Source organism: Cryptotermes secundus, unplaced genomic scaffold (genome assembly GCF_002891405.2).
Source record: "Cryptotermes secundus unplaced genomic scaffold, Csec_1.0 scaffold3959, whole genome shotgun sequence".
NCBI classification, from domain to species: domain Eukaryota; kingdom Metazoa; phylum Arthropoda; class Insecta; order Blattodea; family Kalotermitidae; genus Cryptotermes; species Cryptotermes secundus.
The window spans coordinates 33623-60228 of record NW_019742579.1 but is presented as its reverse complement, the minus strand read 5'-3'; the positions used below and the strand labels follow the sequence as shown (position 1 = coordinate 60228).

The 26606-nt window shown below is 40.7% G+C and overlaps 1 protein-coding gene and 1 pseudogene across 1 annotated transcript; both read left to right on the top strand.

Moving 5' to 3' along the window:
- The first annotated feature begins 5925 nt into the window (after positions 1–5925).
- On the top strand, positions 5926–9716 carry LOC117283007 (zinc finger protein OZF-like). Its single transcript, XM_033755068.1, has 2 exons — positions 5926–6135; positions 7935–9716. The coding sequence occupies exons 1-2, from the start codon at positions 5926–5928 to the stop codon at positions 9078–9080; spliced, it is 1356 nt and encodes a 451-aa protein (XP_033610959.1). The 3' UTR covers positions 9081–9716.
- A 2669-nt stretch (positions 9717–12385) lies between these two features.
- Positions 12386–15707, top strand: LOC111873370 (annotated as a pseudogene).
- Positions 15708–26606: the final 10899 nt, after the last annotated feature.

The window sequence follows — 26606 nt, the reverse complement described above, 5'->3', positions numbered from 1 at the left end:
CGTATATGTCTTTGTTCTTGGCCGCAAGAATAGCTCATTCACTCAGCCAATCATGATTCTTATAATTGGTTTCAACATTGGGAAAACTTTTTCAACCAATGCTTCCTTTGACGTCACTAAATTGCAGAAGTTATGAGGCAATGAAATTCGTCCTGAGGTCAGATCAGCCGGCACCTTTCCGTCCCCAATTTCCAGGAATTGATGTGAGAATATCTCAGCTGATGGATCATTTTGCAGCTGGACATGCATATTTGCAGTTAATTTTAACGTCTTTACGTGTCGCCACAAAGTAGAGCGTTTCAGGCAAGCATTTATTTCGTCCGCTGGTGTCAATCAAGGAATTACAGGTAATGTTTGCCTGAAATCCCCTGCAAGCAATATTAATGCGTTCCCAAATGGTCTGATGTTTCCACGCAAGTCTTGCAATGATCGATGAAGGGCCTCGAGCAATTTTTTGTGCGCCATTGTGCATTCATCCCAAACGATAAGTTTGCATTTCTGCAATACCTTTCCCATGCCTGATGCTTTGGAAATGTTGCACGTGGGAGTTTCAATGAATTGCATGTTCAGTGGCAGTTTCAAAGTGGAATGAGCAGTTCTTCCACCTGGTAGCAATGTCGCAGTTATTCCGCAAGGCTAAGGCTATGTCATTTTGGGATTGAATTGCTGCCAGAATCAGTCTAATTAGGAACGGTTTACCAGTTCCTCCTGGCGCATCTAAGAAGAAGAATTCTGCAACCCCGTTATTTACAGTTTGCATTATTTGATCGTAAATGCCTTTTTGCTCAAGCATTAGCTTAGGAATATTTGATTGCACATATGACAAAAGATCACCCGTCTTGTAATTTTGTTCACGACACAATTCTACATTGAACGAAGCAGCAGCATATCGATTCGGTGATGGCATTCCCAATTGATTGAGAACTTTGTTCGCGATTTGTAAGCACAAATCTTCAATCATTATCAATGCTTCATTGCAGATTTCTGCTGTGATGTTCATATTGGAATTTTCCTTGCATATTCAATGGAAAATATCTTCAGCCATGTGCGATTTATATGTTTCCCATAACTCTGTTGGAGATGAAGGAGAGCAGGCAGTCAATATGATTGAAAACAATGCATGAATTTGATGTGGATGTGATGTGTTGCACACGTCAGTAATGCATGTAGCGTGTTTGGGTATGTCACGCTACAAATAACTTTACGCCATATTAATTATAGCGAATCTTTATTGTAATTCACTTGCACCCTTTACAATTATCACCACTTGCAGTATTAGAGTTACTGGTTACACACTCTCTCGGCCAATACTTCTGTATCTCTGGGCATCTAGGTTCCAACCTTCTTCAGCGGCAGCTATTCCAAGACTGACTGGGTGAATGAATTCAACCCCCTTTTATACCCTCAACTGCTGCTATGCAAATGAGCCTTTGTCATAACCGCAGAAACGCTGCTTTGTTGTTTCCACGATTCCTATGCAATGACCCATTGTTTTTGCGTTGTCTCTGTGGGAACGCTTCGTGTATTCGTCGTAACCGTGGAGATTCGATACAGTGTCGCTATTGTTACTTCCTATGCAACGGTCTGTTCTAGCGTTTCCATAGGGGTGACTCTTCTGAATTCCAAATTCCAATTCCGTTTTTCAAAAAAGNTCCAAGACTGACTGGGTGAATGAATTCAACCCCCTTTTATACCCTCAACTGCTGCTATGCAAATGAGCCTTTGTCATAACCGCAGAAACGCTGCTTTGTTGTTTCCACGATTCCTATGCAATGACCCATTGTTTTTGCGTTGTCTCTGTGGGAACGCTTCGTGTATTCGTCGTAACCGTGGAGATTCGATACAGTGTCGCTATTGTTACTTCCTATGCAACGGTCTGTTCTAGCGTTTCCATAGGGGTGACTCTTCTGAATTCCAAATTCCAATTCCGTTTTTCAAAAAAGCATGTTTTTGCCTGTCACAGGTGTGACATCTATATAATAGGTATATAAAAACGCGCGCATTCGAATGCAACGTTGTGTCAAAATTTCGAAGCAATCGGTGAAGAACTTTTGGAGATTTAGGATCCTGAACAAACGAATATTTACATTTTTATTTATATAGATTATATAGATGTCACATGTTCGGAATCCAGGAGTCACTTCCATAGTAAGGCTAGAACAGACCATTGCATAGGTAGCGACAATAGCAGTATTGTAGCCCCAACAGTTGGCCGTTGCCTAGGAAGTAACAATAGCGATACTGTAATCCCAACAGTGAGCCGTTTTGTCGAGAACATTGAATTATACCTCACAATGATGGAACGCACTGCTCACTATTTGTAAGTGAGAACAGAAATTTCTAATGGAGCTGATAACTGCTGCCCACTGCTGACAAATCATAAACACATGAACCTCACTGATTGCTTTGAAACATAATGCCCTTAAGCAGCATCCAAATTTAAAAAGTTCCCTTAATTCCAACCATTGTTAGCCAACAGGCATGATGATTCATCGGCAAAATTCTTATTCGCCTCTATGCTGGCGGTGCAGTAGTTACCATGAAGGGCAGGACTGTGAACTGGTCAGGAATGGTATGAACTTCCCTGTACAAATACAGAAAGATAAATCTACTCATAGATAAATACAATGAAGGCCAAAAACATCATTCAGTATAGTATTCGCAGAAGGTAACATATACACCCGACTGTATATTAAACATGATACATTTTCCTGCCAGTTGCACCCCAGACACCAACCACATGCACATTGCAACACACAGCATACATTATCAAGTGGTGGACAGGTATGAAAAAGCTACAGTAAATTTGGTGAAATTCCTCCTAACACATGCAAAAGAGAAATAACTAATTACACCATGTTATGTTTGCAGACTGTGAGACATTAATATTTTGATCATGTTCTGCACAAAGTTTGCATAGAAAGAGGAACAACAACAGAAGAGGTACTCAGTAGCGTATTTGGTTGAGGGGCTATGCTACAAGATGGAAGGTCATGGGTGCAAGTCCTGATGAGGTCATTGGATTTTTTCAATTGACCTAATCCTTCTAGCCGCACTATGGCGCTGGGGTCGACTCAGCCTCTAACAGAAATGAGTACCAGGAATTAATTAAATAATTTTCCTGGAGAGTAAAGCGCGGCAGGTGCGTAAGGCTCACAGCCTTACTGCCATCTTTGAGCCTATTGTCTAGCAAATATGAGACCCTCAATGTCTCACAACCCTATGGGCCTTCTCGGCCGGATACAGGGATAAGTTTACTTTTTACTTACAATAACAGAATCAAGAATATCTAGAAAATTACACACAGTGTTAGCAATTATACATAGGCAATGAGTTCGCTACACTCACAACAATGTAGGTTCTTAAGTATTGTTATTATTTTGGAACCATGATCCTTTCTGTGATGATTCTGCCAATGTTGATTGTGAACTGTGTATTGTGTTATGACGCTATGAAGAAATTTTACAAGCAAAAATGTGAGCTGGAACCAAGCATGTAACCCGTCTTGTAATTTTGTTCACGACGCAATTCTACATTGAACGAAGCAGCAGCAGATCGATTCGGTGATGGCATTCCCAATTGATTGAGAACTTTGTTCGCGATTTGTAAGCACAAATCTTCAATCATTATCAATGCTTCGTTGCAGATTTCTGCTGTGATGTTCATATTGGAATTTTCCTTGCATATTCGACAGAAAATATCTTCAGCAATGTGCTGCTTTGTTGATTCCACGATTCCTACGCAATGGCCAATTTTTATGGCGTTGTCTCTGTGGGAACGCTTCGTGTATTCGTTGTAACCATGGAGATTCGATACAGTATCGCTAATGTTACTTCCTATGCAATTGTCTGTTCTAGTGATTCCAAAGGGGTCACCTTTCTGAATTCCAAATTCCAATTCCGGTTTTAAAAGACGCATGTTTTTACCTGTCACAGGTGTGCCATGTATATAATAAGTATATAAAAANCGTTTCCATAGTAACGCTAGAACAGTTAGCGCATACTTCCATGGAAACGCAATAACAGTGGGCCGTTGCATAGGAATTGCCGAACAACAAACACGTTTCCCCGGAGATGAGAAAAATTAGTGGTTGCGTTGCATAACAACGGATGAAACAAACGCGTTTCCCCAGAGAAGAGAGGATAATTTGTTCCGATGCATAACAACGGATGAAAGCAAACACTTCTACAAGGTGTTCTGTGCTAGCATTTCCTAAGCAACTGATGAAACTAACTCTTCGATAAGGTATTCCCTATCCCGTCCGACCTCTGGCTATATGTATAAGAGAGTGTAGCTCCGGCGACTGTTCAGTATCACGAGGTCACAAGTATCACAAGAGATTCTGAGTGAAATCATAGCAGAGATCCTGAGTTTGCACTCAGAGTTTTGGATTCGACTCTGGCAGCGTTTCCCCGGTGATAGACAACAGAAGGCTCATTGTATAGCTGAGGTATTTATAATATTATATAATATAATATAAATAGTTTGTATCATTTATCGAGGTGTAAATAGTCCAGCTTGGACAAGAAGCAGTCAGTCTCGGGGCAGATGCCGAGGGATACAGAAGAGAGTCTGGAAGTAACTGCGGAAGGAGTCAGTCTTGGGATAGCTACCGCCGAATATAAAGAGTTTTGATTTATTTTCATTTTGATTTAATTATTTCGTGTGACATTGCGTTGGAATTGGAATGTTTTTGTTATATTTTTCCTTCTTCTTCAGTGCAATCGATCTACTTTAGTTCATCCAAATAATGCCTCGCAGAAGATCAAACTTAGGTCGTCGTACTCGCGGAGCGGAAACAAGGCGTCGAGTAATTGCAAATCAAACTGTGGAAGAACCGGCAGACTTAGCCACAGCAAGGCGTGGCCGGGCACAGCTAGTGTAAAATATTATTTCAGTACAGTATAATCATTAAAATGTTTTAAATATTTGGGTAGCTTGTTAACAGATGATGGAAGGTGTACTTGTGAAATTAAATCCAGGATTGCCATGGCAAAAGCTGCATTTAGCAAGAAGAAGAATCTTTTTATCAGCAAATTGGACTTAAATTTGAGAAAGAAACTAGTGAAATGCTACATTTGGAGCATAGCTCTGTATGGGGCTGAAACATGGACACTTAGGGCAGTAGATCAGAAACATCTGGAAAGTTTCGAAATGTGGTGTTGGAGAAGAATGGAGAAGATCAGTTGGACCGATTATGTGAGAAATGAAGAAGTGTTAATTAGAGTCAGTGAGCAGAGGAATATCCTACATGAAATAAGAAAACGGAAGGCTAATTGGATTGGTCATGTTTTACGCAGAAACTGCCTTCTAAAAGAAGCTATCGAAGGAAAGATAGATGGGCGGATAGAAGTGACAAGAAGACGAGGAAGAAGACGTAAGAAGATGCTGGATGACCTTGGGGACAGAAGAGGATACTGTCATTTGAAGGAGAAAGCTCTAGATCGCATTAAGTGGAGGAATTGTTTCGAAAGAGACTGTGGACCTGTCGTCTTGACAGATTACTGATGATGATGATGATAATCATTAGTTTGGAATGGGTGCAGTCCTTATTAACTCTTGTTTACATTATTTTTTGTTGGTTAGATTTCCCCCATTAAGGGGATTTGTTTAAAGTGGCACCGTTACAGTCCCAAGTAACCACAGCTACCCGTGACCCACTGCACCACAGTTGCATGCAGCCGCCAACAAAGCTGCGTTCTATTGTTTGTCTGCAGAACATCCTCTGGGCGGTAATGCTTGTTGTTTACTTCTTTACCCTTTCCTCTTGTCATTGCAAGACATGTGGACCAACACACAGCATAAAAAATTGCAGTCATTTAAGCTGTGGTATTCTTGGAGTGGCAGTCATTCGGCTCCTTGAGGAAGCAGGAAATGATGCTTACATGCCTTCAAATGAGGCACAGTTCCCTGATATATACGAGTATGCACCTGTTGCATGGCGTTCCCACACCTGCTTCTGCACAGTGTGGTGTGCCCATGACGATGTCACACATCCAGGGCCTTTTTCTGACAAAAGCCAAACGTTATCATTATCAAGAAATGTTACATGGCATCATAGGAGATGACTCTCAAAGATTTGTTCATGGTATCAGGGTGGCCATATTTATTGAACTGATGCTGTGCTGTCTCTCTGTTTGAGACTTTTGGAAAGTTCCCGGACTCTTATTGTTGTAAGTGCCTGGTGAAAAATGAGATGGGAGGCCCAAGTCACACCTCTGGAAGCCTGTTGCCTCAGTCTGCCGTGTGATACTGTGCTGTGAACACACATTGTTTTTACAGAAATGCCTCTTTGAGTAAGTGTTTCATTTTGTCTGTAATGGATGGCAAAATCGAGCAATGTGTGTGCATGAAGTTTTACATGAAGCTCAGTAAATCCGCTACTGAAACCCTTTAAATGCTTCATGACTTTTGGAGAATATGTGAATGGCATTCACATTTCGAGACTGGTCAAGTGTCAGTTGAAGCACCAGCAAAGTGACAGAAAATGTTGAAAATATTGAGAAGTCATGCATGAAGGCTGTCACGGAACAATCCATGTGCTCCCAGACCACTGGGTATAGTTACAGGGTTCACCAGGAGATCTTAAGAGAATATTTTAACATGAGATGCGTTGATGTGATATTTGTTCCCCAACTCTCGAGAAATTTTCAAAAGCAGCGGCACATAAATGTGTGTCTTGAGTTACGAGAGACGGCTAATAAGGACCCAGCTTTATTTCTGGGATCATAATGGGTGATAAAAGTTTAATTTACGGTTATGATTCAGAAACAAAGCAGCAATTGCTGCAATGGAAGAACCCACAGTCACCAAGAGCAAAGAATGGGGGCAGGTCCAGAGTTCATCAAAGAGCATGCTCATTGTTTTTTCAATGTGAACGGGATTGATTGTCGTGAATTTGTTCCTCCTAACCCTATGGTCAACTCTGACTTTCACTGTGACGTTTTGAGACCCTTGAGAGAAATTATTTGATGAAGAAGACTGGAAAATTGTCACAAACACAACTGGCTCCATCATGACAGTGCACCCGCTAACACGCCCCTTAACCACAGAGTTTGTGACTAACAACAAAATGATTATTGAACCCCATCCTCCCAGCTCACTGGACTTAGCCCCTTGTGATTTCGCTTTTTTTCCCCCCCAAATTGAAACTGTAACTGATTGGACCATGTTTTGAAACATTTTCTCATTTGAAGGGAATCACAAGCAGTACTCGACAGCATTAAGGAATATGACTTCCACTGTGATTTTGAAGCATGGCAAAACGATGGAATTGCCGTATACATTTCCAAGGAGACTCTTTTGATGGACTTGCAGCCAAAATGGAGTAAGTTAAGCCAGTATTTCATTTTTGACCTAGTCCGGGAACTTTCCACTAGCACCTCATATTGTTTTGGGGATTTTACTGGGCCATAAGCAGCCTGTCTTAGTTCTTTTTTTAAGTCACTGTTGTTATTTTATTTCAGGTGCCTGTCCGCTGTTAAATGGATGCTTTGCAAATATATAATTTCATTTAATTTTGCAATTTGTTAGGCAGTTCCAGTCTAGAAAACTGAAACTAATGGCTGTTGGGATTCACTGCACTGACAACACAACACCCTCTATCCACTAAATTTGATGCTAACTTAGAAGAAAAAATTGGTCTCTCTCTCAGTTGGTATAGTTTGCTTGTGCACTACAGGCCACAGAGTTTGTTTTTGTTTGTTTTGTTTATCTGTTAGACTTTGGCAGTGTAGCTTAACTTTTATTGACTCAGAAACCAACATACATGCTGATGGACTCATGCACGCACCACACAAGGGAGTGTGTGCACTCTCCCTCCATCTCCAGTCAACCCTCTGACGCCTCCTGGTGTAACATCTCACTGTACTGAGGCTTCAGACTCATTTCTCTTCCTACTAGAATTTTTCATGTTATTCCTTCTCACTTTGCAGAGTACTTTGAATGATATTCAGCCTGTGTATGGTGAGGAGCAGCAGTATTCCTGCGATGAGTGTGGTGATTCATTCAGTCAGCAACTAATCCTGAGAGCACATCAGCGCATACATAGTGGGGAGCAACCTTTTGTATGTAATGTATCTAATAAGTCATTCGGTGTTCAGAGTACACTGAAGACACATCAGCGCATACATACGGGGGAGCGGCGATTTTTATGTGATGTGTGTAATAAGTCATTCAATGATCAGGGTTCACTGAAGCGACATCAATGCATACACACTGGTGAGCGGCCCTTTGTGTGTGATGTGTGTAATGAGTCTTTCAGTGATCACAGTACACTGAAGACACATCATCGCATACATACTGGGGAGCGGCCATTTGTTTGTGATGTATGTGGTAAGACATTCAGGATTGAGGGTGCACTGAAGAGACACAAGCGCATTCATACTGGGGAGCGGCCATTTGTATGTGATGTATGTAATAAGTCATTCAGTGATCAGAGTCATCTGAAGACACATCAGCGCATGCATACTGGGCAGCGGCCATTTTCGTGTGATGTATGTAATAAGTCATTTCATCAGCAGGGTACACTGAAGACACATCAGCGCATACATACTGGGGAGCGACCATATGTATGTGATGTATGTAATAAGTCATTCAGTGTTCAGGCTTCGCTGAAGAGACATCACCGCATACATACGGGGGAGCGGCCTTTCGTATGTGATATATGTAATAAGGGATTCAGTGATCAGAGTCACATGAAGACACATCAGCGCATACATACTGGGGAGCGACCATATGTATGTGATGTATGTAATAAGTCATTCAGTGTTCAGGCTTCGCTGAAGAGACATCACCGCATACATACGGGGGAGCGGCCTTTCGTATGTGATATATGTAATAAGGGATTCAGTGATCAGAGTCACATGAAGGCACATCAGCGCATACATACTGGGGAGCGGCCATTTGTATGTGATGTATGTAATAAGTCATACCGGATTCAGGGTTCACTGAAGACACATCACCGCATACATACTGGGGAGCAGCCATTTGTGTGTGAGGTATGTAATAAGGCTTTCAGAGATCAGAGTCACCTGAAAACACATCAGGGCATACATGTTGACATGTGCAGTAAATCATAGAGCAGTAGAGTTGGGTTTAGACTAAAGGAACAATATGTAATTTGTAGCATTCTGCAGTATTTAATGTTGTAAATAAGACAGTTCTGCTGTCTGTTGCATGCTACAAGATTGTTGTTGCTAACCTTTCCAACTGACAAGAAATGAACTGAGTTCGTTGGTACAGAAGTCAATGCATGTCAATATCTGTTTAATTCTGACTGCTGAATGTGCACAAAACCCTGTCTTGTGTGGAAACAGACATGACATGACATGACATGTCAATCTCCTTACAGTTATGATGGTAATCAACAGTAGAAGCTAGTGATTATTAGGATTTAGTCACTGAAACTGATGGCAGCTCATAAACGTAATTGTGCAACTTCATTTGTTTTGTGCTCTGTGTTATCTGTGCTCTCCCTCCATCTTCTGTGAGTAAATTCTTTGATCAGTTAGTTACAGTTTTATGTATATGATTTGGATTGAATATATTTTGATGGCTATTATGGATTGGTCAGATGAATACAAACTATGCTGTATTGGTTTTTGCAGACAAAATATCTTATTGTTTGATACTTGGTATTACGATTATAAAAAGGAAGTTAAATAAAGATGTGTTGATTCTGTTTGAGGAGAAATAAAATAGTAGAGTGAATGTAATTTTTGAAGGATCATGAAGACTTGCATACATTATTTTATTGTGAATATCAGATTGCAAATTAGTATGACACATGCAGCACAATGAACTGCATAACATAAACAACTCACATTATCCATCGGCTTATGACAACGTGAAAAATGAGACATCTATTGTGTAGGAAAATGGTAACTATACAATACTAACAAGGTAGTGCAGCAAACAGTAGAAGGAATTTGGCAAAGCATATGCGTGGTCTACTGCTGTAACGAACATGAAGATACTCACTGCTTATGTAAATTTGAAAGGTCATTTTTTAAATGTCAAATTGTGGATTTAGGATCACCTAATTATTAAATTAGGTTTAACCTATTTTTATATGAGTCTTTATCACATGTACGGTTTTTTCTGATTTTTATTCTTGTTTTATTTATATAGACTGTTAATTTTAACCAAGGTCTAGTCTAAGTTTTGTCTGGTTTGTGAATTGAATAGGAACTACCGTGTATGAACCATTTATAAAATTGGGAATGTTAACGTTTGGTAATAGTATGTGAGAAACTTGCGGTACCTGAAGATGACCCATTTGAGGTGCTTTGATACTGTATCATAGGCTTCCCAGCATCTATAAATGCTAATGATTATCATTTGTTTGTTTTCCTTCTTCAATTCATTCTGTGTAATAATATAGAGTTGTTATTATGCTGAAAATTTGTAGTAGTATAATTAATGATTCTCTATAGGTTTGTTACTGTTTGACAGATTATAGACATGTGCTGCATGTTGTCCTTTGTTTGAAGTAAAAGTAATATAGTATGTGACCTAGGAATTGCCTTTGTACCTGCCATCAGGTGATTGGTTGTCATGACAGATTTTTTTGTTATTTTCAGGGACAGAAAGGACAGTGACTAAACATTAGATACAGAGAACGTGTAAGAAGTATAAAAATCAGTAATGAAGAATTGTCATTGGCAACACATCCTGTAATATAGACACCACCATGGTCAAATTGAATATGCAACTGATGTAATTAAATGCGCAAAAAAAGTGCTATTCACAAACATCATAGAAAATTTCTACATATCCATACACAGAGGTTCACACTCTTGTTGATCGTTTCAGGGCTATACTCTTCATGGCGAGTAGTGCACCACCAGTTGCGAGGTGCATACGAATTTGTTAATAAATTAATATGGCTGTTGACGATAATGCTTGGAATGAAGTAGTTACAATTCACAGATCACAAGAGGTGCTGAAAATGTTGACATTCCTTGCACTGGCAGAGGAGGTTGTGATTAACTGTTTAAAGCTGTTCTGCAGGAATATTTGGAATTTACCTATGAATATTTTGTTAGTTTTTCTGACTAGGGTTTACTGTTTGCATCTTTGCCCTTCAAAGGACCACAGAAGGAAAAATCACAAAGATTAAAGTCAGGTGGAAGTGCTGGCCAAATACCACTGCTGATATATCTGGCAAGACATTGCACAGAGCAAGTATAGACATATGTGTACATGCAATGTTGGGCAGTAGCTGAGTCTTGCTGCAGCCAGCCATAGAGTCTTGCATTAACTCTAGAAAGAATTACTTGATAATTACCTGTTTTGAAATTAATTGTTTCATTAAGAAACTCAGGTCCTACAATCTCTGGCTTTACAGCACCCCAGACTCTGACTTTCACTGGATAGAGCTGGACTTTATGGATTAGATGTGGGTTCAGTGAAGTGCTAAAATGAACCCTGCTGTCTTGATTGCATGATTGCAAGGCATGTGTTACTGATGTCTTACAGGGTCGAAGCTTCAGCTTCTTGCTATTTATTATGACCCTGCAGTGTTTTGAGGTAGACAATTCTGTGATTTTCTAGGTTCATATTCAAGTCAGGCTTCTTGTCATCTAATTCTACCTCAAGTAGCATAGTTGTTGGAGGCACTGTGGTACAAGCAGGAAGGTTCTGTGAACTGGTCACCAATGGTATGAACCTCCCTGTACAAATACAAAAAGATAAATCTACTCGTAGATAAATACAGTGAAGGCCAAAAACATCACAAGTTGGGTTATCTTGCTGCTGTAAATCAAGCCATAGATTTAGCTGTTCTTTCTAGACACATTAAAAAGCATAACTATCTTATTTGGTTTTCTGCAAAATGAAAAGTATATTAAAAAAATTTGAACAGCTTTTCAAGAAGTTAAATACTCTTCCTATAACAAATTTTCTTTTCACAGGAAATTAATTAAAACAGTCATTAAGTCTGACAGTTTTCACTGTCTCAAATCTGTCAACAAAAATTTAAAATCTCACCCTAAGCCATTTTGGAAGCATGTTTTACAATTTAAGAAACAGAATACTGCTTTAATACATTTTGATACTGATCTTGTTGTTTTAAAGACCTCTCGTGATGTTGCTGAGGCATTTTCAAAGCATTTTTGGTCAGTTTGTAACAGTCCTTGGGGAGCCGGGATAGCTCAGTCGGTATCGCGACTGGCTGTGGACTGGATGACTGAGGGGTCAGAGTTCGAGTTCTGTATAGTCAAGAATTTTCTCTCCTCTGCATGTCATCCAGACTGGCTATGGGGTGCACTCAGCTTCCTATACAATTGGTAGCAGGAGCTATTTCCCGGGGATAAAGCGGCCAGGGCGTGAAGATGACCACTCACCTCCAACCAGTCAAGAAAATGTGGATCTATACATCCACTCCCCCATATGCTTTCATGTTGCAGTGCTTAATTAGTTAAGCACAGGGACAACTTTACTTTTTTACCTTTTTTGTAACAGTCCTTGCTTTGTAACCTTTTCTTCTGCTAATCAGTGTACTGAAATTTAATCCCTATTCCCTGTTTCAAATCTTGATGTTCAGAAAGATGTAAAAACAGATGCTACCATTGAAATCAGTCAGGCTCAACAGTACTCCGAGTTTTCTTATAAAGAGTTCTTCTGAAACTTTTGCACCTGTTCTCAAGTTTATTATTAAACTGATCCTATCTGAGAATACTTTTCCTACCCAACTTCTGGAAGCAAGCAGCTATTGTCCTTGTTTAGAGAGAGAAAGAACTTCCCCTGTTGGAAATTATGGACCCATACCTATTCTTAAAAATTTTCCAACATTTTTTAATTTATCATACATAACCATGTTTCTCACTCTTAAAAATCTACACTTAAATTACCCTCTTCCCACCATGGTTTTATCAAGTCTCAAGTTTTCTGTTACCAATTTAGTCACTTTCCTCGACTCTGTGTTACCCGTTTAGTCTGTTTACAAAGTCAAACTGAATCTATTTTGATTTTAGCAATGCCTTTGACATTCTTCAAGTTGCACTGCTTCTTCATGAACAAAATAGTTATATATTATCTTCCGGTTACTTAAATTGGTTTCTCAGTTGTGTGACTTAATAGACAGACTTGTGTATGTTTGTCTGGTATATTTTAGTCACCTTTTGTCATACTGTGGGGGGTATTCCAAAGGTCAGTTTTAGGGCCTTGGCTTCTTACAATTTGCATTAATGATTTGTGTGACATAATTAATCGCTCCAACTGTCTTAATTTTTGCAGATGACCTTAAAGTCCATCGAGCTATTAATTCATCTAGTGACTGTTTACTCTCAAAGTCTGATATTAATTTTGTGCACAGATGGTGTTGGGCAGACGTTATGAAGCAAAATATAGTAATATTTATGCCTTTTACCAGGAAAACGAAAGTTTTAAACTATGAATGCAGATTTGAAAATTGTTTTATATTGCAAACAGATTGTATTAAAGATCTGGGTGTAAATATTGATTTTGAACTTCATTTTCCCCATCATTTTGATATATTTCACGTGCACTGAAATTAAGATGAGTTCGTAAACTACGTTTCCCTTTTCTACCGTAGACAGTTTACTTATGCTGAATTTTGCTTCTGTTGCCAGGAACTCTGCTATAATTACTGACTCCAACATACTTGAGAGCATTAAAGAAAATTTGCAGCCCTTTGCCATAACAGATTTTTTTTCGAGCTGTGGATTGCCATTGTAATGCTATATCAGAACAATTAAATTTGCAGGCACTGCATAATAGGCGCCAAAATTTCAATGTTTTGTATTTAACAAATATCTTTAGTGGCTCTAAATATTGTACCTCTGCCCTCAAAACATTCGGCATTCGTGTTCCTCCCGGGAACATACGTAACTTTACCACCCTTCAGTTGCTCCTTCAGCCACTGCCCTCCACCTGGATGTGTTTCTGATGCAAGTGCAGTTTGGAAAATGTGTAGATATTTTAAATAACTCATATTTGAATATAACTCTGCTGTGACTTCCTCAAGAGCATGCTCACCCCTGAGAACTGTATCGGCATCATGCTTATCGCAAGGGACTACTACTCCCGCCTTGAAGAGGGTGCACGATGCTTCGTGATGCGCAACTTTTTGCAAGTATCACAGCAAAGTGATGAACTGTTGGAATTGCTGCCAGAGGAGCTAAAAGTTATTTTGGGAGCAAACGAACGAGGTTGTATGGGATGGCATTCTGCGGTGGGTCGATCATGACGAGAATAGAAAAGGCAACATTGTGAAGCTCACAAAGAACGACAGACTTGGACTATTGAACCCAAAGTTCGTCCTCGAAAATGTAAGGGCTCATCCTTGTGTGGCAGGAAATGATGAATGTTGTGCCATCATAATGGATGCTCATAAGTACTTGCTTGGTTTGGAAATGACAACGCAGAAAGAAGGGAAATCCCTGATCGAGAGTTTGCCCGACCACGTATTCCGCATGAGATCCTATTTGTTACTGGAGGAAGGACAGATTACAGGGCTATGAATTACGTCCAAATATAAGACACACGGGCAAACCGATGGGTTAAGATAGAGAAGATTGAACCGACCTTCCAGCGAGCATGGCATGGCACTGCAGTGATTGGATTCAACATTTACATGATCGGAGGCAGCAACGATGAGGGTCACTTAAGCTCCTGCCACTTCTTCAACGCTGTGGCGAAAACGTGGTGCGAGGTGTCGTCCATGCACGAAAGGAGATGCAACTTGAGCGTGGCAGTGATGGATGGACTAGTGTACGCTATGGGCGGCAGCTGCAACAGCAGAACTGCTGAGAGGTATGACTACCGTACGAATCGGTGGTCTATGATAGCTCCCATGAACGAGAAGCGAAGCTTTGCCAGTGCAGCTACCCTCAACGGTAAGATCTATATCACTGGTGGATTCAATGATAGAATTCAAGTGAATTCAGCAGAGGTGTATGATCCAGATGTCAACAAATGGACTCTCATTGAAGTACGATGTCTGTATGTAGCTCCCTCTCCTGCATCTCCTACCATGGTTGTGTATACGCCATAGGAGGATTCAATGACGAATCTTGTGTGTGCAGTGGCGAGAAGTATAATCCGACAGCCAACGCATGGATGCAGATCCCTGACATGTCTCAGCCCCGAGCGAGCTTCGGTATTGCAGTGATCGACGACAAGATTTTCGCTATCTGTGGAATCTGTGTCCAAAAGAACACTGTCGAATGTTACAATGAAAAGTCGAATGCATGGATTGCTGCAAGAGATATGAATATATTTGCATCAGGTCTGTCAGCCTGTGTTATCATGGGCTTGCCGAAAATATGTGATTATATTAAATACTGTGATGTGTTGCGCTACGGTAATAGGCAGGTCAACATCCACCCCCTGCCAGCTGTGATGTGCTGAGCAGAGCCGAAGTGAGCTGAGTCCCAGCACGCTGGTCGCTATGCAAAGCGAGTGAACAGCAGTTGCTAGGCAACGCGAGTAAACAGCGTTGCTAGGCTATACACAAACACGGTGATGTGGCACCGCTTCCCACTGTGACGAGGCACGCAACGCCGTAACAGGCAAACACTGCGGCTATATAAGGGAACTACACAGCCACCGAAGACAGTTCTCAAGTTCTCAAGTTACGAGTTACAAGTCAGCAGTGAAAGAGTCTCAAGACAGCGGCCTACGAGTTGAATTGAATTGTGGTAGTCACCGAGTTTAGTTGTAACGAGTGAATCGTGACAGTGTGAAGAGATTTGTGAATAGGGTTATAAAGTGTGAAACCCCGCAACAGTGCGAAAAGAGTATTGCGAATAGGGTTGTAAAGTGTGAAACCCTGCAATTGTAATTGTAATCGAGATTTGTAGGTTGTTAAATAAACCAGTTAATCCGAACGGCGTCTTAGTAAAGAAACACGTTACAATACATACTACTCTGTCCAAAAAGTATCCGACCTTGAGCTGGGAAAAAAAAAGTTCTGTATCTGGGTGGTTACACTACCTAATCGCTTTCAAAGTAGGCCCCTTGTGGCTCCACACACTTAGCCCAGCTGTCCTTCCATCGCTGGAAGCAGTTCTGGAAGGCTTTTGGAATGGCATGCAGCTGCGCCGTCGCATTCTGTATGATGTCCTCGCGGATGTCAAAACGGGAGCCTTTTAGCGATGTCTTCAATCTCGGGAACAGCCAGAAATCACAAGGAGCCATGTCAGGAGAGTAGGGAGCCTGGCGAACCTGCGGAATGCCGTGCTTGGCCAGGAAATCCTGCATCAGGTGCGATGAATGAGCTGGGGCGTTGTCATGATGCAGCTGCCAATTGCATGCATCCTACAGCTCCGGTCTCTTGCGCTGAACTGCATCACGAAGATGGTGGAGGACTTCTTGGTAGTACTCCTTATTGACAGCCTAGCCTAGTGGTGCGTACTCATGATGCACAACACCCCGGGTATTGAAGAAAACAGTCAGTATCACCTTCACATTGCTCCGAACCTGTCGTGCTCTTTTCGGTCTCGGGGATGTTGGATGCTTCCATTGTGACGCCTGGACCATGGTTTCCGGGTCGTATCTGTACACCCACGACTCGTCACCAGTGATCACAGTCTTCAGGAACTCAGGATCCCTGTTGGTGCACTCCAGCATGTCCTGCGCGACCTTAAGGCGGAGTTGTTGCTGCTCTTGTGAAAGCAGCTTGGGCACAAATTTTGCCCCCACTCTTCGTATGCCAAAATCCTCAGTTAAAATTGTGTTTGCCGAACATCTGCTGATCCCAACCTCATCAGCAACTTCACGGATGGCCAAACGATGGTCCTCCATGATCAGTGTCCGCACTTTTTCAATGACATCAGCATTTCGGCTCGTTAACGGTCTCCCGGAACGCTGCTCACTGTCTGCCGACATACGACCATGTTTAAAGCGGTCGAACCACTCTTTAATTTGAGTGACCCCCATTGCATCCTTTCCGAAAGCCTGCTGAATTTTGCGGAGTGTTTCCGCTTGATTATCCCCAGGTTTCTGACAAAACTTAGCGCATTATCGCTGCTCCAAACGTTCTTTCATCTTGAGCAAAACGAGAATGCGACGAACACGTGTTACACCACTTCGCTATCTGGCAGCCACAGACGCATCCAGAAGTGTTGCGAGTCAGCAAAAAATCACGCATGCGAATGAAAGTCCCTTCTACCACTGCTCTCAGTTTCCCCACCCCTTTGGCCATTACTTACAGCGGAAAAAAATAAAATAAGATACTTTTTGGATGGATCAATGGGGGAAGAAATGGTAGGAGTTGTTGACTCTGGAAATTGATTTGTGACGTGTGTAAAAGTTAATGTTAATATTAATGTTACAGTATACTGTAGGTAAAAGTTATAAACGTGTATTAAATCAAATTATTGATCCAAACTCCATGTCTAGTCGCCCACATATAAGAAATCCTAAGTGGTTGCAGCTGGCAGAAATGATGAGTGGGTGGCCGGGAGAATGTCGGGGGCAGAAGAGCGCGAGGCTTGATCGGTAGCACCGGAGAAAGCCTACTACATTCTAGAGTTCACGAGTATGAGCAGATCTGTGGGGCATAGCTCATGGCTGAGGCCTCTGCAGACAGTCGGCGGAGATGAGAGTAACTTAAAGTCAAGCAGTTCTCTCAGAGCTCGAAGCGGGGTCATTATTTTGGGATGTCAGTGGTATGTCAATTTACACGACCTTGGACTTTATTTTGGTTGAGAACTGTATATATTAGTATGTCATATTTATATAGGGAAGTTTATTTTTATGTTTTACTCAGATTGTTCGGTCACTTGAAGTTTTCTATGCGTGGCGTCAGCTTGAATATACTTTCTTTAAGCGTATAAAATCATGGAAATTTTTGTGCATTCTGTGCAGCATTTTGTATAGTTTCAAATTTCACAGGAGTTAAACGTAAGAGAAGGTAAATGGTTTGGACGCATGGAATGTTAGAGAAACTGTTTTCATTTCAAAGTAAAAAAAAAATGATTTTGGAAAATTGCCTGAACTACACTGAAGTCCTTGTAAGAAGCCCACTGGATGGTTGGGATGACTGTGCTGGGATGATCTTCCTTCATATCCACTGCTGCATTTACTTCCAGCCCCCTCAGGCATATCAGCTAGACCTACAAACTTGCCAATAGAAGCAGTTATTACTACCAGTATTCCCGTGAAAAAAAAAATCTCTAGGAGACCGAAAGGTAGTATACAGAATTACATTGGAGGAAGACACGTAATGGCTCAAGAGAGATGTGGAGGTGTCAATCATGGGATTTCTTTCCATGGATACCATGTAGTTAATTCTTAGAAAATAACAAAACACCACCTGAAAGGTGCGTGGACGTTGAAGTGATCACATGTGTTTCTTTACTTTCCCGACTACTGTAGAGGTCAGGTTCATGTAGAAATATAGGGATATTCTGGATGTTCAGTCACGTGGATGTTTCATTGCTGCCAATACTGAACTTCAGATATACTCAAACACAGGTGCTCAGATATATTTCAAAATATTCTGTCTTCTGTGAAGTGACACAGTGTAGTCTGGTAGATAATTACCAGCCTTTTAGAGCTATCAACTGTCTCCATCTTGTGAGTAGAAACGTTTCCTCCTAATCTTGAAGATGGAGGCGGAAGGTTGGCAACTATCCACCAAACTACACAGCATCACATTCCACAGGACAAAAACCTTTATAGTCACTGCTTTGAGTTCCACAACACATGTTTCAGAACTCTTAAAAGGTTTCTTGCCATTGAACCTGTTGTGCTGGTGGGGCTGATTATGAACCAGATCCACAGATTATTCGGAAGCTGGTTTATTGTTTCACATAATTCATAAATCTGTGGCACCACTATGAAAAGTATTTTATTTTAAACACTTCCTCCTCCATACCTTAGTTACAGATGTCTCTCTTGGGTCATTCATTATTTTTTTAAGAAAACACCTGGTAGTTTCTATATATTCTGTAACACTAACTGCGTAATGAGGAGCTTGATAACGTATACTCTTCACCAAATATAATTAGAAAGCTCAAGTTGAGGAGGATTGGATGGGCAGGACATGTAGCATGCATGGGAAAGAAGAAGAAGGCATTGGTCGGAAACTCGGGTGGAAAGAAACAACTAGGAAGACCTAGATGTAGGTGGGAGGATAATATTAAAATGGCTCATTGTTATGATGGGGTGGATTTGATTCATCTGGCTCAGGGTGGGGCCCAGTGGAGGGCTCATGTGAAAACGGTAATGAACCTTCTGGTTCCATAAAACATTAAGAAATTCTTGAGCAGCTGATCAATTGGTGGCTTCTCAAGAATGACTCAGCTTCATGGAGTAAGGTAGTTACTTCTGTAATATAATTTTGGCAGGAAAATGTTAAATAAAATATATGCTTTATATCTGATGATCATTTAATAGCATGTGTTAGAAAAAATGGCAAATAAGTGCAACAAGTGAGTATCTGAGGTATTTCAGACATGCCATTGTAATTTGTAAATGTCTGGAAACATAAGTAACATAAATTGTACATGAAAATTGTACGGTACAGCTGCTGGAAAACCATTACAAAATGTAATATAATTACTCTCAGTTGTCTGGAATGCTGGTGGAGAACAACAGAAATTGCAAAATATGGTTTGTATACACTAAAAGCTATGAAACAAAGTTAGAATGTGAGCTGCATCAATCTAATGATGCTGGAATGAGGACGAACATTCCATTGACATGTCCTTAATTACTTGTTTCAGTACTGTGAAATTAAGTATACTATCCATAAAATAATTTCTGAAACACTTGGGTGGGTCTACAGGGCGTTAAAAATGGGGTGTCAGGTTTTAAGGTGGTTTAGTGGTCATTCAAATGGGCAAAGAAAGTCCCAGTCAATATATGTCCAGAAACCGATGCCTGCTGAGATGGCTGAGTTTTTGAGAAGTTACAAGTTGGGAAGAGTGGAAGATGATCCCGGAACCAGCGTGAAAATAATTGCAGCTGCTGAAGGTATCACTGTTCCCCTTGTCTGGAAAATTCTCCATGAACAATCACTTTACCAGTAGCACACCCAGTGAGTACAAGCCCTCACTCCTTCTGATCATAATGCAAGGGTGATGTTTTGCCAGTGGCTTCTCACAAAATGCATTCTAAAACACAGTTTGTAGCTAACATACTCTTTACTGATGAAGCAGAATACATAGTGGAGGGTACTGTGAACTTGAAATATGTCTGTGTGGATCACAATCCCTGCATTATCATGGAATCAAAAGAGCAACATTAGTCTTCCATTAGTGTGCGGGTGGGTATCTCTTGTGATCAATTCGTAAGACCAGTTGTCTTACCAAAGAGACCAACAGGTGCAGTGTATCATCACCTTTAGGGAATGATTCACCACTACTATTAGAACATATTCCTCTTCATGAATGACAATACCTGTGGTTCATGCATGATGGGACACCATTTCCCCCACATTGTCAAATGACACCAGACTTTTGGTGAACAGTGAATAGAACACAGAGGCCTAGTCAAATGACCTGCATGATCCCCTGACCGTAATCCTCTGGATTTTTGTCTGTGGGGACACCTGAAGACTTTGGTGTTTTCAGTGCCAATCCGTGTTTTAGAGCTATTACAACAATGAGGAGAGAATGTTTGTCAGGAGATTCGAGTGAAACCAGGTATCTTCAACAGAGTGTGCACCTCTATGCGACAAAGGACTGAAAGTTGTGTTGAAATGCGTCAGAACCACATACAGAATTTACTGTAGAGATCACATGAACATCGCCTGTATCTCAGCAGGCACTGTTTTCAGGACATGCTGAATGGGACGTTTTTGCTTTTTTAAGTGAACACTGTGCCCACTTAACGCCTTTAACCCTTTTTTAACAGTCTGTATGTTGGCTTAATTGGTAACAAATGATGGAGGAGAATCTAAATTTAAGGTTTCCATGTCTAAGAGACATCACATTTAGTATTCATTCTTGTGTTCTCAGTCATAACCTCAAAATGTATAATTTTCCCCAATTTAATGTTTCTTGTTTTAGTCTTTTATGAACCGTAAATGAAAGAAAATCTAATCACAACATGAAATCTGTGCCTTGGCTTTGCTATGTATTTACACAAATAGAAGATGAATTTCTTTCCTTATTATCAGGTTTAATAAATGAAGCACCATCTTGAATCTGAGTGAAAAAACAACCAATTCATTGTTTTTTTTTTATATTTTAAGCTTTTAGCGGGTTGATGTTTCTTGGCTGCTGTAAATGCCAACATTCATGCTATGTTATGCTGTCAATATAGGAAGTGAGAAAGTGAAATGGGAATATGTTTCAAGGTCAGGAGTCACAAACTACGATGAGCTTACCTACAGAATCACCAAAGCTACAAATCAGAAGCCATAATTTCCCATAGATGTGATGAAGATGAGAATGATGGGCAGAGAATATGTAAGAAAGAATAAGCCAATTTGATGCATGACATGATTTCAAATAATCAGTATCCTTCATGTTTGCCTGTAATAACTGTGTGAAGTTAATAAGAAAAATTATCGCAGACAGGAACTTTAATGGGGAAGGGGGTCACATTCCATTTAGCAAATTGCAGCTTTTACATGCTACTGCTGTTTGCTCAAAGATATGTTGAAATTTGCACATCATCTTTTTGACCCTCTGTAGATGCATGTAGGAAGAAATGCACAGGAGCAACAAACCAATGTTGCATGCCTTTTGCACAGTGAGGGATGTGCACAGGTAAATACATTCTCACTAACATAACATATGCTTTGCATAACATACTTCTTTAAGCTGAATAACATTTAAATGTATAATCACTTTATATACCTACATTATAGATCTATTGTTAAAATTAGAGCATGGACACAAAAAGAAATAAGCTGACTTTTAAGTAGCAACTACTATGCAATTAGGCACATTGTACAATATACTCTCTTGTTTTTGGGCTTATGTAACATATATTTTCCCACTTCTTGTTAAGTTAAAGCGAATGCTTATAATTAATACTGGAGTGTCTTTAAGGCAGATAAAAGTACTACAATTTTTAAAGGTTTCTGACAATGTTGTATTACACTCAGAATTGCTAGGCTTTTGGAATGTATCCATCATCTGGTGTTCTAAAAGTAGAAAACAACGTTTCAGAAACTGAATCTGTTTCCATCCTCAGGTGGGGGGAACACCTGCTCGCTTGGATCTCTTAGAAAGAACAAATCTCAGTCATTGCAAAACCCCTGTCAGAGTTGGTGTCGGTGATTTGGATGTAATTGAGTGCACACAAAGATGGCGGATGTCCCAGTACCTGGATTCTGGAAATATTGAATTGAATTTATTTACATTCCGTAAATCCTGTACAGGTGAGACACCATAGGATATGGAACAAGTCAAGTTAGAATACATAGTAGCTATACAATAATACAGTAATATTGCAATTAAATGAGGTAAACTTATAATACTTATAATACACATTAAACAATGATCAAGAAATTTATTAGATGCTGGCCTAGCTGAATTTTCAGTGTCATTCCATCATGAACAGATACATGGAAGCAGGCACTGTAGTACAAGTACATAAAGCATTCAATGACATTGAGGTGCACACCAACTAAAGTGGAGACAAGCATTGAGCGGATGACTATTAAGAACAGAGCAAACTTTTGCAAAAGTCTGGATGGAAAGCTGCTATTTAGCGCGCTTTGCAGCATGTGCACGGTAACACAGATTGAACTGAAGGCCGTGAGTATACAGACAAAACACTGTGATGCAGTGAACAAAACCTCATTGGAATCGACAGCCCAGGATGACAATTTCCAGTAAGAAAGAAACGCGAGAGGCATAATTCCAATGATACATCATATTCAGCCAAGAAATAGACTAAAACAACTCCAACATCCACAGCTCTGAAGCTGCCTCCAAAAGCAGTGTAAACTCGCAAATTCTTTGCACCTCTCACAATTACTGACATGGACATGGAGACTACTGGAGCAGAGAACACTCTACTGGAGCAGAAGGCTCCAAGAAAATCAAGTAGGCCACCACCAACAGTGATGACTTCTACCACAAACATCATGCAACTACAAAGCGACTTAAAAGAACATGTCATGGGAGAGTATGAGTTCTGAAACATGGAAGGGAACCCATATCATAACAAAAGAAATGGCGGACTATTCAACCATTAAGTCCTACCTGGACAAAAATAGTCTCCACTATTTTACCTTCTCCCCAGATTTTGAAATGCCTATCAGAGCAGTAATGCATCACCTTCCCCCAAACATGTCAGTGGAAGATATTTCCAACAGCCTCTGTTCCTGATTTCCTTAACAAGAAACTTAAAACTACGAGATATGTTCAAACTGAACAGCCTGAACCATATTATCTTCAAGGTAGAACCGTATAGAGCTCAGACTGGCCTTATGCAGTGCTAGAGCTGTCAAAATTTTGGCCAAGTCTGGGCCAACTGGAAGCAACCCCCTAGATATTTGTGGTGCAGTGGCGGTCACCAGTGTAGGGAGTGCCCTGAAAAGATGAATACAGAATCTATACTGAGCTGTCGCAATTGCACCCTAGTAGAAGGAGAGAAATCTCATCCAGCATCATCTAAGGCTGCAGCCATGCAAAAGGAGAACAGCAATGGAGAAGAGCACAACAAGCTCCTAAGTGATTATCTGGGAGGAGGTTATTCTATAAGTTCACGTTATCAGAACAGTCGTATGCAGCTGCAATGCATCAAGACACTCAACAACAGCAACCACAGACAGATGCGTGCAGCGCCCCATTCAGCAGCATCTGCTACAACAGGAATTTCAGAAAACTGGTCTGTCAGTATGGACCCTCAGATCGCCTGACACTGACAGGTTAAGAGTAGCCACTGTAGAATGACAGATTGTGGAACAGCTCAGCAGAACTGTATCAGGGGAGGGCAAGGTAATGATCTGTGCATTGATGGTACTTGACTTATTGCAATGAAATGGCTGCTAGAGTTCATATTCCACTCAGAGTCACAGTATCCGATGGAAATGGCCCTATGAGCTCAGTACACAGCTGCAAAACTTACACACTATGTACCTAAAAGCCAGAATATCTGAGTCAAAATGGGTGTCTATTGTTAGACAACGGTGCGGTATCCATGGGTCTGCGTCGGTGCCTGGGTGACAATTAAACATGTTCATGTGACAACGCATACATATCAGACATTACTACGAAAATGAAATCCAGGACTAGTGCAGTTACCTTGGTAACGAATACATTAGCTACCGGTGCATAGAACACATGAAACAGAACCCTTGAACAAGGTTTATTCTAGGCCGTCCGAATGTCTGTTATAACAGACCAGGACAGAAGTGAAGAGAACAGAACATCCCCCGTGTGGAGGCGGGGTCGAATACCTCCACCGTGACCCTGTGAATCGTAGGAGGCGACGAAAAAGGAAGTCTCAAATCTGAGACAGTAAAATATAGTCACGAGTCCCAACAGACTCAGACTCGAGAAAGGCTGCACTGGCAAGGGCCAGCAGCATATACAAAAGGCAGACCCGTCCTCTCATTAGAGAGGGCGCCCCACAAAAACAAGACCGTAAATGCCAAACAGTAATAAATGGGGCTCGACACCATACTTACTGACTGACCGTCAGTCGCAATGTGACTTGGAATTGTAAGAGAACATAAAAGTGAGAGGAGAGTTCTGTAGTCACAATTGCAGCTAGCAGTTATAAGCAGAATTAAGAACTGAAGGAAGAGCTCAGAAGGGAAGTCAGAGAATCCAGAAGTGAAATACCAGAGGAAACAGAAAGTGTGAACTGTTATAATTGAGTGTAAATGTGTAGTAACTTCCAATAAACGCAACGACCAAATCAAAGAATCCACAATTATTTGTCACGGAACCCTGGCCACGTGACAATATGGATGTGGCTGCTTTCAGAGACGCATCTCAAACAACACAAGAGGTTGAATAGCGTTGTTTATGGTGCATAATGAAGATTTTCAATAACATGCTATAAGGCCAAGCATATTCCTAAGAGGCAAACCCATTTTCTCTCCAGAGAGGATGTTATGTAGGACTATTACCACAAGTATTCAGTTGAAAAATAAATTCTGGCCTTGAGTCTCAAGGGGCTTGGCGCCAAGACGAACTGATTCGCGGTAAACGGCCAGTTGTAAAGTAACTCTGACTCTGATAGGGGTTGTGAGTGATTGAGATTAGCTCTTTCTAGGGACACAACTGAATTGGCGTCTTCACCCCCACCTGAGGATGGAAACAGATCCAGTTTCTGAAACGTGTTTTATAGTTTGTAGAACACCAGATTATTGAAAAAGTAAAAAAAAAAAAAAATAATTTTGAGTGCTTAACATTTTCTTCTGCGTGCTGCTCTGTATATATTAGTGATGAATGATGATTCATCACATCAACCTTGATGATGGTGGAACAGATCTTTGAAACATAGGTCTTTAGCTCAAAATTGCCATAGACTATTGTCTGAGAAGGATTTTATATATATACACCGTGTTTCATATGTCCCTCCAGGATTTCGGAGGCCTATAGTTCAGAGACAAACTCGCCAACAGCGGCCGAGGGCATGTCAGTGAAAAAAGTACATAATCGTGTTTTCTTCTTGTTTTTTGTGCCTTGGCTTAGTTACCAGTTTCTCCACGATGTGGCAGTAGTGTGGAAACATGGAGTTTTTAGGTAGAGCGAAGTATTACTGTCTTGCAACTCTCTAAAATCGAGTCAGTTGTAACAGTGCAACGTGGTTTTCAAACCAAGTATCATACAGAATGACAGACGGACAAAGTAATAAGAGAGGGGTATAGGAAATTCGAGGAAACCGGCTGTTTGTGTGCCGCAAAAAGAACAGGCATGTGGAACTTCTGTAAGGTAGGTTAAGAACTTAATTATTTACTCTTCTCACTGACACGCTGTCGTCCCCTGTGGGCGAGTTTGTCTCTGAGCTACAGACCTCCAAAATTTCGGCGGGACTTATGAAACACCGTGTATATAATATATTTTCTGTATGAATTCTGTTTAACTCCCAATCAAGACTTTTCCAAATTTAGAGAAATGTTGCTGGGAAAGAAGACTTTAAATGGAAATTTTGCTGTAACATTTCTGTGTATTTCTTTACATCATGCCTATCACGTTATGCACATTATGGCACCTCATCTGTGACATTCATGTGGCTCCAGATTAGAAGTCTGATCATATGACACACAGCAGTGACAGAAAACAACCCTCGTTGAACCAATGCTTTCTCACTTACTTCAGATTCTAATATTTTTTTAAGCACAGTGACAATTCTTGTTGACATCTTTCATACATAAAAACAGGATGCATAGATATATACAGACAGACCTTTTCTTAGTTTGTGGCTCAGTTATGTAGTGACTAGGCTACAGGCTGGAAAGACCAGAGAATGACTGTTCTACTGTTGGTGAAGGGAAAGATTTTTCTATTCACAACTGTGACCAGATTGGTGCTGGGGCCCATCTGGCCTCCTATCCAATGCAAACTGGGAGTTAAGGGGCTGGGGCTGACCAATTGTCTGCACTATTGCCAAGTTAAGACTGATTGGAGCTATACCTACTTTCCCCAATATGCCTTCCTGGCATGTTGTTTAATTAAACATGGGAGCAGCAGTACCTTTACCTTATTTTGTGAAATAAA